The 15,435-nt window shown below is 29.0% G+C and overlaps 3 protein-coding genes across 4 annotated transcripts in view; all 3 read left to right on the top strand.

Annotated features, from left to right (window-relative positions):
* LOC107606421 (BTB/POZ domain-containing protein At1g55760) overlaps positions 1-4,580 on the top strand; it is a 6,228-nt gene extending 1,648 nt beyond the window's left edge. Inside the window, exons 4-7 of the mRNA XM_021106710.1 lie at positions 2,018-2,146; positions 2,833-2,997; positions 3,089-3,204; positions 3,856-4,580. Coding sequence (XP_020962369.1) covers positions 2,018-2,146; positions 2,833-2,997; positions 3,089-3,204; positions 3,856-4,461 — 1,016 coding nt within the window. The 3' untranslated portion in view covers positions 4,462-4,580. The remainder of the gene's footprint in view (positions 1-2,017; positions 2,147-2,832; positions 2,998-3,088; positions 3,205-3,855) is intronic.
* Positions 6,183-14,271, top strand: LOC107609710 (BTB/POZ domain-containing protein At1g55760). 2 transcript variants are annotated; one of them, XM_021106853.1, is made up of 5 exons: positions 6,183-6,258; positions 12,489-12,626; positions 12,702-12,835; positions 12,926-13,044; positions 13,607-14,271. In XM_021106853.1, exons 2-5 carry the CDS (start codon positions 12,496-12,498, stop codon positions 14,207-14,209), a joined length of 987 nt encoding a protein of 328 aa, XP_020962512.1. In that variant the 5' UTR covers positions 6,183-6,258; positions 12,489-12,495; the 3' UTR covers positions 14,210-14,271. The 2 variants fall into 2 exon arrangements, with proteins under 2 accessions (XP_020962512.1, XP_016167212.1); XM_016311726.2 differs by lacking the exon at positions 6,183-6,258 and having other exon boundaries at positions 12,406-12,626.
* On the top strand, positions 8,901-11,719 carry LOC107606420 (BTB/POZ domain-containing protein At1g55760-like). Its single transcript, XM_016308485.1, has 4 exons — positions 8,901-9,028; positions 9,653-9,783; positions 9,875-9,990; positions 11,005-11,719. Exons 1-4 carry the CDS (start codon positions 8,901-8,903, stop codon positions 11,605-11,607), a joined length of 978 nt encoding a protein of 325 aa, XP_016163971.1. The 3' UTR covers positions 11,608-11,719.

Raw genomic sequence — 15,435 nt, 5'->3', positions numbered from 1 at the left:
AAATAATATCCTATATTTTTATTAAAAAAAATGAATATACTACTTGTTCAACTAATTTATCTTAAATTATGTCACCCAAAAAAAAAATGGTAATATTAAGGAGACAAAAGGAGACAAAATAAACAGGTGGAACTTACCTTATTTAATATTTATTAATTATCGCAACAATTAATGAATGTTAAATGAGGTAAATTAAGAGTGTTTTTGACTAATTTTTTTTGTTATCAAATATTTTCGAAAAAAAAAAATCCTAAATCAAATTTGGAACTTTAATTTCTTTATGCCTGCCTTTTCAATGTGTTAGTCGAGAAACACCAAGCATAGTCGCCATTGATTTTTTCAAGCATTAAGCTTTGAATTAACCTAGCTATACGTACGTACACTACGTTCAATTCATGGTTCACTACTTTACTTGACTCGTGACTCGTCAAGTCAAATGATACGCATATAGATGTAATTATTTAAAGTTGAATTGTAATTGAAAAGTATATTTTTATATAGGGAAAGTATTGAAAATCAATATTAATTTTTTATTAATGTACAATAAATAAAAAAAATAAAAATAAAATTAAAAATCAGATCATTAATTAATTATTTAATTTTAAATTTTGAAATTTGAAAATTAAGATTAGTATTTAAATTCATTCACACTACCGTAACCTCCAATACACGTCCAAAACTCATCGTCATCTTCTCCAGTTCTCATCGGGTCACTGAATTTTTCGTCCGTTATACCAAGGCTGCCGGATCCTCCTACCGACACCGTTCTCACCTCTGCCGGTCAGCTCGATGCGTCTCGTTCTCCGACGCTCAGCCTAAAGTTGCTGTCGCTGTTTTCGTGCCTCTCTTTCTTCGCTTTCTTCCATTCCTTCAAGCCTCTTCTCACTGATGATATCATCATCCTCTTCTTCTTATTTTTCTTCGGATATATCAGATTCAAGCATGGTTAGCTTCTTTATGATTTGAGCCCTATACTTCACAACAGTACTGCTTTTGTCATAACTAATCTTTCAAAATTATGTTTCACCACAATAATAATTTATTCTGTTTATTCATCTTCTTCTTCTCTCCTTAACGGGACTCTTTTATATAAAGCAAGCATGTCTAACAAATATAACAAATTGATATCACAAAACAACTGACTACCATAACGACCTTTTAAGTTTAAATCATGTTTTTATGTTTTAAATTCAAAAATAAAAACAAGGGAGCTATAATAAAAGCTTCCTGGTATGATTAATTCAACGCAACATATACTCATATTTTTCGCATTTAACCTAAAAGATTTTTTTGACTTGGATATTATTCAGTCTTCTCCAATAATGCTTCAACCAAATCGTCGTCGCCGTATCGATCAAGAAGTTCTTTCCAGGTTTTCTCTAATAAATCTCTTGCTCATATACTAGTATATATGTTAGTGATTAAAATAATAAAAATTGTAATCATCTGAGTTGGTCGAGTGATCAGTCTAGGGTTTGTTTGGGTGAACTTTTGAGAAAAGATCTTTTTTCGAGTTATATTATTTTAAAAGATTTTATAGAGAAGTAAAAGTAATTTTATATTTAGATATCTCATGTAAAAAGGTCTTTTTATGTATCAATTATGTTTGGGTATAACAATATAAAAATACTTTTTTTGTTCATTTGTTACACGAAAAAAGATCTTTTAAAAAAAGATGTAAATTACAGCTTCTCAAAAAAGATCTTTTTTTGATTTTACCAGTGCTTTTACTTTTACTACTAAAAATTTGCCAAACACGTTAAAAAATAAAAAAAGATCTTTTTTTAACAAAATAATGGCGCTCAAACATGCACTTATTCTACTTAATAAATGTCAAATATTTAAATATCGTGTATGTAACATCTCATTAGCCAATAACAAACCGTTAAATGGAGCTCAAATCCGCATTAGATTCATCCTTAACCTAAAATTGTGTAGTTTAAATTCTTCCTTAAAATTGTTCTTACTTCTTAGGGTTTATGATTATACCCTAAAATAAATGGAACGTGACTTGCAGGAACAAGGACGAACATTCCAGATGCAAAGTCGAAACTACTTGTCGTCTTGCACAGGCACACTGCGCACCCAATTTCGATGACTACTATTCTTACCGATCCGATCCTTTCATCATGGCCATCTGGAAATGGTAACTCTTAACACCATCCATAAACGCATAACTAACGTTTGTAGAAATTTCACTTTTTATAATAAAATTGATAAATAAGCTCAAAGATTTACATTTCGAGAGATTAGTCTCTAAAAAAAAATTAATTATTTTATCTGTCTTTATAATTTTATTAAATTTTCAATTAGAATTTTATATTTTTTTTTCTTTTCGATTGAATCCCTACGCTGTATCAAATTTTGTAATTAAATTTTTGTCGTGACAAAAATGTTGAAATTAACAAAATATTCTGTTAAACAAAACAAATATGCCTAACACTTGATTGAATATTTTGTATAGTTAAAATTCCAATGTTTTTGTCATTGCTAGATATTTAGTTACAAAATCTGATATGATATAGAGGCTCAATTAGAAAGAAAAAAATATAAAGATCTAATTAAAAATTCAGTAAAACTATAGAAATCGATAGAGTATTTAAACTCTAAAAAAAATACCAACAAAATTCTTCACGAAAACATATATAAATAAGTGAAGTTCAAATTAAAACCTTTTTATCTTGATCATAAAAGATAATTTGAAGATAATGTGTCCATATCTACTAGCTATCGTATAAAATTTTATTAGTATTTTTTTAAAGACTAATCTGTCTTAAATTTAAATTTTTAAATATTTATTTATTATTTTACTCTAATATAACATAATATAACTCACTTTATCTTATCTTTTCAGGAAATTTTCTGTGGATTGGATTATTCGGACTGCTTCTTGTGTCACGTTGTCTGCGAAAATAAGGGACAAGAAGGTTCCCATTACGTCTTTCGTTATTCGAATCATTGACTCTGCCAAAGATCGCAAGGTCTTGGCTAAATTAGGTCATCATAAACTCACTTTCTGCATTGAATTATTTGAAATACAATAAGATATAGCTTTAAAATTTCAATGGTTTTTCTCATTTTGATGCAGAGGTAAAAGATAAATTGCTTAAAAAAGGAGGAAGATTTGACTGGAGAGTTGGGTCACTTCCAGCGAGATTCATTATTGACCTTGAGTTCCTCGATTTGAAAGCTTCATCTCCAAATGTATGTACTTCTATCATTCATAGTACTATTTAGATTGTCTAACAATTTATCTCAAAATAATTTTATTATAGTGGTTTTGCATCTTGATTTCATGACTCATATTTACTTATGTCTTTAGTGTTACAATGTAAAAAGTCGTTTAATTACATCTATTTTTTAGAACGACTAATTGTTATTTTTATTGACGTATCATTATGTAATTAGATGCATATGTAAAATTGTTTTATACTGTCGATATATTAAAATTAAAAGTCTTACATAACTGGATATACAGAAATACTATATCTATATTAAAATCAGCTATTTTTTATGGTATAAAAATATATATGTTGCTTAATTTATTTTTAATGTATATTTTATATTAGAAAAATACTATTTGTATACCAGAATCAGTTACTAAAATCAATCATTAATGTATTTGTATATAAATACATGTGTTGTTTAATTTATTTTCAATGTGTATTTAAATTTCAATATATATTTTATACTTATAGCTGACTTTGGTGTTTGATTTTAGTACATGTAACATAACCCTTTATATTAATAACTGATTTTAGTGACTAATTTTAATATACAGCGTACTTGTTGAATATGTTAAGCTTTCAAGATATTCACATCGTTGAAACAAAATCATATTTGCTTGAAACACAGGGAAAAGATGTTTGTTCCATTTGGCCTACCAAAATCATGAATCATCAGAAACCAAATTCTGGAGTTCTTGAATCTGTTGGTCGAATGCTGACAGAAAAAATCCATACTGACGTAACAATAAATGCTTCAGATGGAAGCATTGGAGCTCACCGCGCAGTTCTTGCTGCTCGATCACCTGTTTTTCATGGCATGTTCAAACACAATCTAAAAGAGAAAGATGATTCCACCATAAACATCTCAGACATGTCAATAGAATCTTGTCAAGCATTCATAAACTATCTTTATGGTGTCATTGAAGATGAAGAATTTTTCAAGCATAGATTGGAGCTTCTTCATGCCGCAGACAAATATGACATTTGTGATTTAAGAGATGTATGCAGTGAGAGCCTTGCAGAGGATATGGATTCAAGCAATGTTCTTGAGAGGCTTCAGGATTCATATCTGTATCAATTGCCAAAGCTGAAGCATCATTGCATGCAATATCTTGTCAAGTTTGGAAGGATATTTGACATTAAAGATGATTTCGATGCATTCTTGCAAACTGTAGATAAGGATTTGGTTATTCAACTCCTTGGTGAAGTTCTTAATGTCTGGAAAGGCTCTTAATTTTTTTTCCTCCTCAAATAAGCATAGAGAAATAGCTTGTTTTGATTACTTAAAAGATTTGTTCCCATTTGATGGATGCAGTTCTATTACTTGAATGAATTTTTTTTTTGTTTACAGTATCTTCTAATTCGATAAGTTAAACACTAATTCATCGCAGATTTGAGTTTTATTTAAAGTCTGCTGTTGATCAATAAATTGTTATATGCATGAGGTTAGATTCGAATCCTAGTCCTTTTTAAAACTTGAAAATGTGTTATTTACTTAGGGCCCGTTTGGGAAACTCTAGAAGTAGCTTTTTTTAACTTTTGACTTATGAAAAGTAGTAGTATTAATGTCGGGTGCAATTTTCAAAACCAAATTGCAACTTTCTAAGAAGCTATTTTGGAGCTTATAGAGAAGTTAAAAAAAATGACTTCTCTCATAATACTTCTACTTTTCATTACATTTCTTTAAATTAAGCACTTTTAGAGTTAAAAATCAAAACACAAAATAACTTATTTATAAGTTACTTTTAACAGAGTCATTTATTGTTTAAGTTATTTTATCAAAAGGAGTTTAATTAAGTTAGTTACCCAAACTGGACCTTATAGGTGGAAGACCGAATCGCTTGCATTGCCGGTTCTCAGTTGAACCAATTTGACTGACCGGACTGGTTCAATTTTCAGAACCATGATTATATTTAAAAAAAAAAAGTCCTTTTTTGTTTTTTTTTTTTTTCTTTATACGGAGAAAATGGCAGGCCCTGACAGCTTGTTCTCCAAGCCTGCATGATTTTTTGGTATTGCCAAACATACAGGTTCTTTTTGGACAGGTCAAGCCTTCAGGTTAAGTGGAGTAAAGTTGCTTCTTTCAATCTATTTCTCTGAGAGAGAACATTGTGGCCCAATTATGATATTTATATTGGGCTTAGTAACATTGTGGCCCAATTACGAAATATTTATATTGGGCTTAGTATAGCCCAACCCAAATTGTGCTGCTTCTAAAGTGATTGGATACTTTGCTTTGAAAGCACATTCTGCATGTTCTTTTTAGTCTTTACTCTTACAATCATACCCAATAGCCAATAGGAGAGTCACAAGTCACAACACTTGACTTACAAAAGACATCGCCAAAGCAAACACGTAAATCAAGAAAAATCCAATCACATTATAACACAAGCAATACATGCAAGACTGTGTGTACAAATGAATAATATATTAGCATATAATTTAAGAATATAATTTTGATCTACTGGTAATATAAAAAATAACAACAATGATAGGAATCAAGATGGTTTCAGTCAAAAGTCTAAGGTGAATTTAAAATTTTTACGTGGATAATGTTTATGCTAGGTATTAAGATATTTCTTTTCTTTGTAAATTAGATAGTTCTGAATCTATTTTTTAATTTATCATATTTTAGGCATTTGAAAAGGGAATGAGGGTGAAGAGACGGAAGCTAATTGAATCAGTTTTCGTGATTCACGTTGCAATTGCAATAATATTCTAATTTAAATGTGGTGAAACATTTAATAACCAATATTTTAAATCATAAATAAATAAAATTAATTATTATATTTATAATTAATTAAGTTGTTTTATTGTTGGCTAATTTAAAGTTGGTTGGATATACTTTTCAAAAAATAATTATTTTGATTAATGTGGCGTTACATAATTAGATGTACATATAAAACTAATTATACATCAAAATTAAATTTATAATATAAATAAAACAATGATGTAACTACTTAGTTCATTTTTATTTATGACTAATAAATAAAAACAAAGAGAGGAAGATGAGATGAAAGAAGTGAAGGTTTTCGAAGATGAACATGAATACAACAACATATAGCTTAGCCTCTGTTTTGTTTTTACATTTCAATGGTGCTTGTTTTGATGCAGAAGAGACAAATTGCTGATCAACAGAGAAGGATTTGTGTGGGGAATTGAAGTTCTACTTCCAGGGAGATTTATTATTCATGTGGAATTTCTCAATTTGAAAACTTCATCTTCAAATGTATTAATTAGAATCCCTTCTACTATTACTATTATACTGTTCGTCCTTATCGTTTTATTAAATTTGTAATTAAATTCCAATAATTTAGAGTGGTAATTTTAATTTGGAGATAAATATTCTAGTACAATAAAGACTTAGATTTTAAAGTTCAAAACAGTAGGGACTAGATTAAAAGCTTTTGAATTATAAACATTTAATTATAAATTTAATGAAATTATAGTAAGTAATTTAATTGTATGTTTTTTAATTGTATACTCTTAGAATCTCTTCTACTATTATACTAGCCGTTTTTATAGTTTTGTCAAATTTGTAATTAAATTCTGATAGTTTAGGGTATAGAAATTTAGCCCTTAACTTTAATTTGGATGTGAATATTATGTTAAGGAAAAGTATATGGAACAATAAAGATTTAGTTTTTTCTAGCAAGGGAATATTTTTGTAATTTTTTGGACAAAATACAACTTCTCCCAACCCAACTTATAAGAGTATAAAGATGAAAATTAAGTGTTTTAGATTATATTTATGTTGCTTTGGAGACAATATTTATAATTATATTTTGGATTATGTTTATTTTGCTTTGAAGACAATATTTATAATTATGTTTGGAATGAAAACTTGGTCTATAATCATATTTATTAGATATTTATAATTATAAATTTATTAATATAGTTATGAAATAATGTATATTATTCAGTAGATAATAATAAAAAAAAAGAGGAGTTTTGGCGAGTTTAATTAGTCCGTCAGCCCACCAGCCCGCAATTAAGCAGGGCGGGATGAAATTTTAGAATCGACTCATTAAGCAGGGCAGAACGGGCCAACCCGTCAAAAGACAGGCTTCTGACGGGACGGACTTCCCTGTTTGCCACCCGTAAGTATAACTAATTAATGTCCTATATTTTTATTAAAAAAAATTGAATATACTACTTGTTCAACTAATTTATCCTAAATTATGTCACCCAAAAAAAATTATCCTAAATTAAATTTTGGGACTTTAATTTCTTTATGCCTGCCCTTTCAATTCAATGTGTTAGTCGAGAAACACCAAGCATAGTCGCCATTGATTTTTCGAAGCATTAAGCTTTGAATTAACCTAGCTATACGTACGTACACTACGTTCAATTCATGGTTCACTACTTTACTCGTGACTCGGGACTCGTAACTCGTCAAGTCAAATGATACGTATGTATATACATGACGAAGTCAACTTAATTTACAATCATCAATTATTTTTTTTCATATATATTAAAATATATTAAAATTAATTAATTTTTATTATTTTAATTCTTATAATATAAATATTTTTTTTTGATATTGTATCATTTTATATAACTTGAATACACATGATTTTGTTTTTTATTGTTCTATCTCCCTTAGCTTTTTAACAATATATATATAATAATTAAATATCTCTCAAGCTCAACCCATTACAAATGATTTTTTTTTTTATTGTTCTATCTCCCTTAGCTTTTTAACAATATATATATAATAATTAAATATCTCTCAAGCTCAACCCATTCAAAAAATAATAAAATTAAAGGAGTATTACACTGTGCCATAAGGTCATCAATTACTTGAAAACTATATAGGCTGGACAAGATTTTACTGAAGATAATTAATTAAAGTTGAATTGCAATTGAAAAGTATATTTTTATATAAAGCAAGCATATCTAACAAACATAACAAATTGATATCACAAAACAACTGACTACCATAACGACCTTTTTAAGTTTAAATCATGTTTTTATGGTTTTAAATTCAAAAATAAAAACAAGGGAGCTATAAAAGCTTCCAGTAGGTATGATTAATTAACGCAGCATATACTCATCATATTTTTCGCATTTAACCTAAAAATTTGTTTGACTTGGATATTATTCAGTCTTCTGCAAAGCAGGTACCGCTCCATACTCTTCAACAAAATTCTCGTCGTACCGATCCAGAACCTCTTCTTTCCAGGTTTTCTCTAATAAATCTCTAATATGTCAGTGATTAAAATAAATGTGGAAACTCAGGTGCAGTCAACTTCATATAAAGTTGATACCTGAGAACTGTTAAATAATTTGACTGATTTGACTAAATTTTCATTTAACAGCTTTCAAATATTAACTTCACGAACTCGACTTCACCTTAAAATAATAAAAATTATAACCAACTTAAAGTTAGTCGAGTGATCGGTTTTTTTATTCTGCTCGAGTAAATGTCGAATGCTTGAATATCGTGCATGTAACATCTCATTAGATTCATCCTTAACCTAAAATTGTGTAATTTAAATTCTTCCCTAAAATTGTTCTTACTTCTTAGGGTTTATGATTATACCCTAAAATAATTGCCAAGGCAACAAAGAGAGGAAGATGAGATGAAAGAAGTGAGGATGGATGTTTGAGTGTGTGTGTTGAACGTTTTGTTGATTGCATCAATGAAATTGGAATGTGACTTGCAGGAACATGAAAGAACATTATTCCAGATGCAAAATCGAAACTACTTGTCGTCTTGCACAAGCACAATGCACATTCAATTTCGGTGACTATTATCTTTGCGAATCCGATCCTTTCACCATCGCCATCTGGAACTGGTAACTCTTAACACTATCCATAAACGCACATATAATGTTTGTAGAAATTTCACTGTTTATAATCAAATTGATAAATAAGCTCAAATATTTACATTTTGACATATTAATTTCTAAAAAAAAGTTTAATTATTCTATCGATCTTTATCATTTTACTGAATTTTCAATTAGGTTTTTATATATTTTTTTCTTTTTGATTGAGTCCTACACTATATCAGATTTTGTAATTAACAGATAAACAGATAAAATTCCAATGTTTTTGTCACGCTAGAAATTTAGTTACAAAATCTGATAGGATACAGAGACTCAATTAAAAAGAAAAAAAAGTATAAAGATCTAATTAAAAATTCGTGAAACTATAAGAATCGATAGAGTAGTTAAACCCTAAAAAAAATACCAACAAAATTCTTCACGAAAACATATATGAATAAGTGAAGTTCAAATTAAAACTTTTTACCTTGATCATAAGAGATAATTTGAAGATAATGTGTCTATATCTATTATTGTATAAAATTTTATTAGTATTGTTTTAAAGTGTAATTCGTCTTAAATTTAAATTTTCAAATATTTATTTGTTATTTTACTCAGATGTAACATAATATAACTCACTTTATCTTATCTTTTCAGGAATTTTTCTATGGATTGGGCTGCTTCTTGTATCACGTTGTCTGCGAAAATAAGGGACAAGGTTCCCATTGCGTCTTTCGTTATTCGAATAATTGACTCTGCCAAAGATCGCAAGGTCTTGGCTAAATTAGGTCATCATAAACACACTTTCTGCATTGAATTATTTGAAATACAATAAGATATAGCTTTAAAATTTCAATGGTTTTTCTCATTTTGATGCAGAGGTAAAAGATAAATTGCTTAAACAAGGAGAAAGATTTGAGTGGAAAGTTGGGTTACTTCCAGGGAGATTTATTATCGACCTTGAGTTTCTCGATTTGAAAGCTTCATCTCCAAATGTATGTACTTCTATTATTAATCGTACTATTTAGATTGTCTAACAATGAGATAATACTCAATTTCATCCCTGAATTTGCATACGAAGCTCAATTTAGTCTCTAAAATTTTAATTGCCTTTATTTAGTCTCCAAACTTTGCAAACATGACTCATGTTAGTCCTTGAAAGAATTTTCAATGTATATACGTTAATAGAACGCTGTCATGGATAGGCGGATGCGACACTAGACTCTGTGAAATGATGTCGTTTTGTTTTTGACACTCAAATAACAAAAAAACAACATCATAAGTGGTGTTTATTGAAACTTTACTTAACAAAACAAGTGATGCGACATCATTTTTGAGCTATTTGAATGTCAAAACTAAAACTACATCATGTTACATGTTTCAGTGTGGCATTTGATTGTTCATTTCAACGCTCTATTAACGTTTTTTAACTAAAAATCGTCTTAGAGACTAATGTGAGGCACGCTTATAAAATTTGGGGACTAAATAGAGATAATTAAAATTTCAAGAACTAAATTGAGACTCGCATGCAAGTTCAGAGACCAAATTAAGTATTAACTCGTCTAACAATATATCTCAAAATGATTTTATGGTAATGGTTTTGTATCTTGATTTCATGACTCATATTTACTTATGTCTTTAGCGTAACAGTGTAAAAAGTCTATTTTTTAGAACCACTATTCACACCTCTACTATAAAAAGAAATTATTTTTATTAACGTGTTGTGACATAATTAGATGCACATGTAAAATTATTTTATACTGTCAATACATGAAAATTAAAAATCTTACATAACTGAATATACAAAAATACTATATCTATATTAAAATCAGTTACTTTTTATGGTATAAAAATATATATATTACTTATATTTTCAATAATATTTCAATATGTATTTTATCTTAATATCTAATAATTTTAGTGACTAATTTTAATATATAACGTACTTGTTATCAAGTTTTTAAGATATTCAAATCATTGAAACAAAATCATATTTGCTTGAAACACAGGGAACAGATGTTTGTTCCATTTGGCCTACCAAAATCATGAATCAGAAACCAAATTCTGCAGTTCTTGAATCTGTTGGTCGAATGCTGACAGAAAAAATCCATACTGACATAACAATAAATGCTTCAGATGGAAGCATTGGAGCTCACCGCGCAGTTCTTGCTGCTCGATCACCTGTTTTTCATAGCATGTTCAAACACAATCTAAAAGAGAATCATGATTCCAACATAAACATCTCAGACATGTCAATAGAATCTTGTCAAGCATTCATAAACTATCTTTATGGTATCATTGAAGATGAAGAATTTTTCAAGCATAGATTGGAGCTTCTTCATGCGGCAAACAAATATGACATTTGTGGTTTAAGAGATGTATGCAGTGAGAGCCTTGCAGAGGATATTGATTCAAGCAATGTTCTTGAGAGGCTTCAGGATTCATATATGTATCAATTGCCAAAGCTGAAGCTTCATTGCATGCAATATCTTGTCAAGTTTGGAAGGATATTTGACATTAAAGATGATTTCAATGCATTCTTGCAAACTGTAGATAAGGATTTGGTTATTCAACTCCTTGGTGAAGCTCTTAGTGTCTGTAAAGGCTCTTAATTTTTTTCCACCTCAAATAAGCATAGAGAAATAGCTTGTTTTTATTACTTAAAAGATTTGTTCCCATTTGATGGATGCAGTTCTATTACTTGAATGGATTTTTTTTTTATTTGTTCATGGTATCTTCTAATTCGATAAGTTAAGCATTAGTCCATCGCGGATCTAAATTTTATTTAAGGTCTGCTGCTGACTAATAGATTGATTGTTACATACATAAGGCGAGATTTGAATTCTAATACTTGTTAAAACTTGAAAATGTGTTATTTTAAAAAAAAATGTCCTTTTTTTTTTGCTTTTTTTGGTCCTTTATACAGAGAAAATGGCAGCCCCTGACAGCTTGTTCTCCAAGCCTGCATGTTTTTTTGTATTGTCCAAATACAGGTTCTTTTTGGACAGGTCAAGCTTTCAGGTTAAGTGGAGTGAAGTTACTTCTTTCAATCTATTTCTCTGAGAGAGAACATTGTGGCCCAATTATGATATTTATATTGGGCTTAGTAACATTGTGGCCCAATCATGAAAGTGATTCGATACTTTGCTTTGAAAGCACATTCTGCGTGTTCATTTTAGTCTTTACTCTTCCAATAATACCCAATAGCCAATAGGAGAGTCACAAGTCACAACACTTGACTTACAAAAGACATCACCAAAGCAAACACGTAAATCAAGAAAAATCCAATCACATTATAACACAAGCAAATGAATAATATGTTAGTATATCATTTAAGAATTTAATTGTTGATATAAAATTTAATTTATAATATAAATAAAACAATGATGTACAAAGATGAACACATCACACTACTTAGTTCATTTTTATTTATGACTAATAAATAAAAACAAAGAGAGTAGGATGAGATGAAAGAAGCGTTGCATCAATGAAATTGGAAGATGAACATGAATATGAAGGATTCTGCATACAGAGTTGAAACGACTTGTCGTCTTGCACAATGGAGAATCGACAATTTAGCTTCATGCACTTATCGCAAATCCGATCCTTTCACCATAGCCATCTGGAACTGGTAACTCTTATTAACACTTAGCAGTTAGCACCTTCTCTTCTGGATAATAATAATATAATTATCTTATCTTTTCAGGCATTTATCTGTGGAGAGGAACAGAGTTTCTTGTGTTAAGTTGTTTCCAGAAGCAACGAACAATCTTCCACTTTCATCTTTCGTCATTCGCCTGCTTAGCTCTGTCAAAGATCGCAAGGCCTTGGCTCAATTAGGTTTTCTTAATTCTATTTTGAAATACAACAACATATAGGTTAGTCTCTGTTTCTGCTTTAACATTTCAATGGTTTCTTGTTTTGATGCAGAGGTAAGAGACAAATTGCTGAGCAGCAGAGAAGGATTTGTGTGGGGAATTGAGGTTCCACTTCCAGGGAGATTCATTATTCATGTTGAGTTTCTCGATTTGAAAACTTCATCTTCAAATGTATGTTATTCTTAGAATCCTTTCTACTATTATACTGTTCGTAATTATCGTTTTATCAAATTTTTAATTAAATTCCAATAATTTAGAGTGGTAATTTCAATTTGGAGATAAATGTTCTAGTACAATAAAGACTTAGGTTTCAAAATTCAAAACAGTAGGAACCAGATTAAAAGCTTTTGAATTATAAACATTTAATTATAAATTCGATGAAATTATAGTAAGTAATTTAACTGTATGTTATTTTTAGAGTCTCTTCTACTATTATACTGTCCGTTTTTATAGTTTTATCAAATTTGTAATTAAATTTCGATAGTTTAGGGTATAGAAATTTAGCCCTTAAGGCTTAAGTGTTGCTAACTTCAATTTGGATGTGAATATTATGTTAATTCTAATGTTCTTTTGTACAACAAAAACTTAATTACAAAATTCAAAACAGTACAAGAATATAATTGAAAGTTTTTGAACTATAAGCATTTAATTTCAGATTTAATGAAATTATAGTAACTGAGAGAGGAATTTAACTATGTGTTTTCTATCTAATAGTTCATACTTATGAACACAGGGAGAAGATATTTGTTCTATTTGGCCTAACAGAATTATGCAGCAAAGATCAAATTCAGCAGCTCTTGAATCTCTCAGTCGAATGTTAATGGAAGGAATGCACACTGACATAACAATAAATGCTTCAGATGGAAGCATTGGAGCTCATCGCGCAGTTCTTGCTGCTCGATCGCCTGTGTTTCGTAGCATGTTCTCTCATGATCTTAAAGAGAATGATGATTCCACCATAAACATCTCAGACATGTCAACTGAATCTTGCCAAGCATTTATAAACTACCTTTATGGCATCATTGAACACCAAGAATTTCTAATGCATAGATTGGAACTTGTTCGTGCTGCAGATAAGTATGACATTTGTGATTTAAGAGATGTGTGTCATGAGAGCCTTGTAGAGGATATTGATTCAAGCAATGTTCTTGAGAGGCTTCAGAATGCATATTTGTATGGATTGCCAAAGCTGAAGATTAGTTGCATGCAATATCTTGTGAAGTTTGGAAAGATATTTGACATTAGAGATGATTTCATTGTATTCTTGCAAACTGCAGATAGAGATTTGATCACTCAAATCTTTTATGAAGTTCTTAGTGTCTGGAATGGTTTTTGAAGTTCTTCTTTCTTTTGATTATACCTTTTGTCCTAATTCAATGTACCTAACTTATTTAATTTCCATCAAATTGGGTAAATAAATCAATTTAATTTGATAGTTAAAAAAATTGTAAAAATATAACTCAGAGACAAATGTGAAGGAGATCAAAATTCACATCAAATTAGTCCAATTTTTTTAAATACATAGATATAAATATATATATAATGTCATATTTCAATTAAATATCTAAGAGTGACATTAGCATTGACTAATAAGGAATTATAATGAATAGATTGGAAGTGAGAATACATTAAATTGAAGCCTTATAAGTAATGATTATTAATTTTTTTTTTAAGCACAACGCACATAAATACATGATATATCATTTTTATTGTCTGTTCCACCGAATAAAGGACATAAATTTTAATAAATGAAATATTTGTGCGACAAAAGACTAACACTATGTTTGGTTTTAGGAAAAATAAGAGGAGAGAAAAGTGGTGGAAGGAAAATAAGTGGAAAATTTTATTTTTCTTTGTTTGGATACCAAAGAAAATGGGAAAAAAAGAAAATTTTGGTGTGGGTCCTACAAAATTTTTTTCCATCCATTAGAAGCATGAAAACAAGAAGAAAAATGTTACTTTTGATGTATTTACAATATTATCTCTAATTCTATTATTAATAATAATTATTAATATAAATTTAGTTTTAATAGTTTTAATACATTATTATAAAAATGTAATAAAACATAAATAAATAAAAATATTTATACTTTATTTTATTATAAGGGCATTAATGTAATTTTATACCATTATAATTTTTTTTCTTCTCACTTTTCTTCTTATCCAAACAAAAAAATTTTTCTTTCTATTTTCTTTCCATTCATTTTCTCTTCATTCAAACAACACATAAATAAATCTACTTTTCCTTCTATTTTCTTTCCTCCCATTTTCTTTCCTCTTATTTTCTTTTCTTCTATTTTCTTTCTTATATCCAAACAAAGCCTAAAAGAGTATAATGGCTCTATGTAGTAGTACTAGGTATGAAGCATGGACACTTGTTGAGTTAATGTGTTCATGTGTTGGACACCACACTCGTTAATGGGTTTATGTGTGAGATACGACTCACACTGTCGACACGCGTCTGGTGTCCAATCTTATTTTTAACATGTATTTTTAAAATAAATTTAGAAATGGTATATATTATTATTTATTAAAATAAAAAATATTTTAAATTCTTTATAT

The sequence above is a fragment of the Arachis ipaensis genome, chromosome B07 (genome assembly GCF_000816755.2).
Source record: "Arachis ipaensis cultivar K30076 chromosome B07, Araip1.1, whole genome shotgun sequence".
NCBI classification, from domain to species: Eukaryota; Viridiplantae; Streptophyta; class Magnoliopsida; order Fabales; family Fabaceae; genus Arachis; species Arachis ipaensis.
This window is presented reverse-complemented; position numbering and strand designations above follow the sequence as displayed.

What these genes read in the sequence shown, in the direction of transcription:
- LOC107609710 (XM_021106853.1), top strand. Translation starts at nt 12,496, where the DNA reads ATGAACATGAATATGAAGGATTCTGCATACAGAGTTGAAACGACTTGT. An exon ending in ACCATAGCCATCTGGAACTG is followed by an intron (nt 12,627 to 12,701) that starts GTAACTCTTATT and finishes TTATCTTTTCAG; the next exon opens with GCATTTATCTGTGGAGAGGA. An exon ending in TGAAAACTTCATCTTCAAAT is followed by an intron (nt 13,045 to 13,606) that starts GTATGTTATTCT and finishes TTATGAACACAG; the next exon opens with GGAGAAGATATTTGTTCTAT.
- LOC107606420 (XM_016308485.1), top strand. Translation starts at nt 8,901, where the DNA reads ATGAAAGAACATTATTCCAGATGCAAAATCGAAACTACTTGTCGTCTT. An exon ending in ACCATCGCCATCTGGAACTG is followed by an intron (nt 9,029 to 9,652) that starts GTAACTCTTAAC and finishes TTATCTTTTCAG; the next exon opens with GAATTTTTCTATGGATTGGG. An exon ending in CAAGGTCTTGGCTAAATTAG is followed by an intron (nt 9,784 to 9,874) that starts GTCATCATAAAC and finishes ATTTTGATGCAG; the next exon opens with AGGTAAAAGATAAATTGCTT.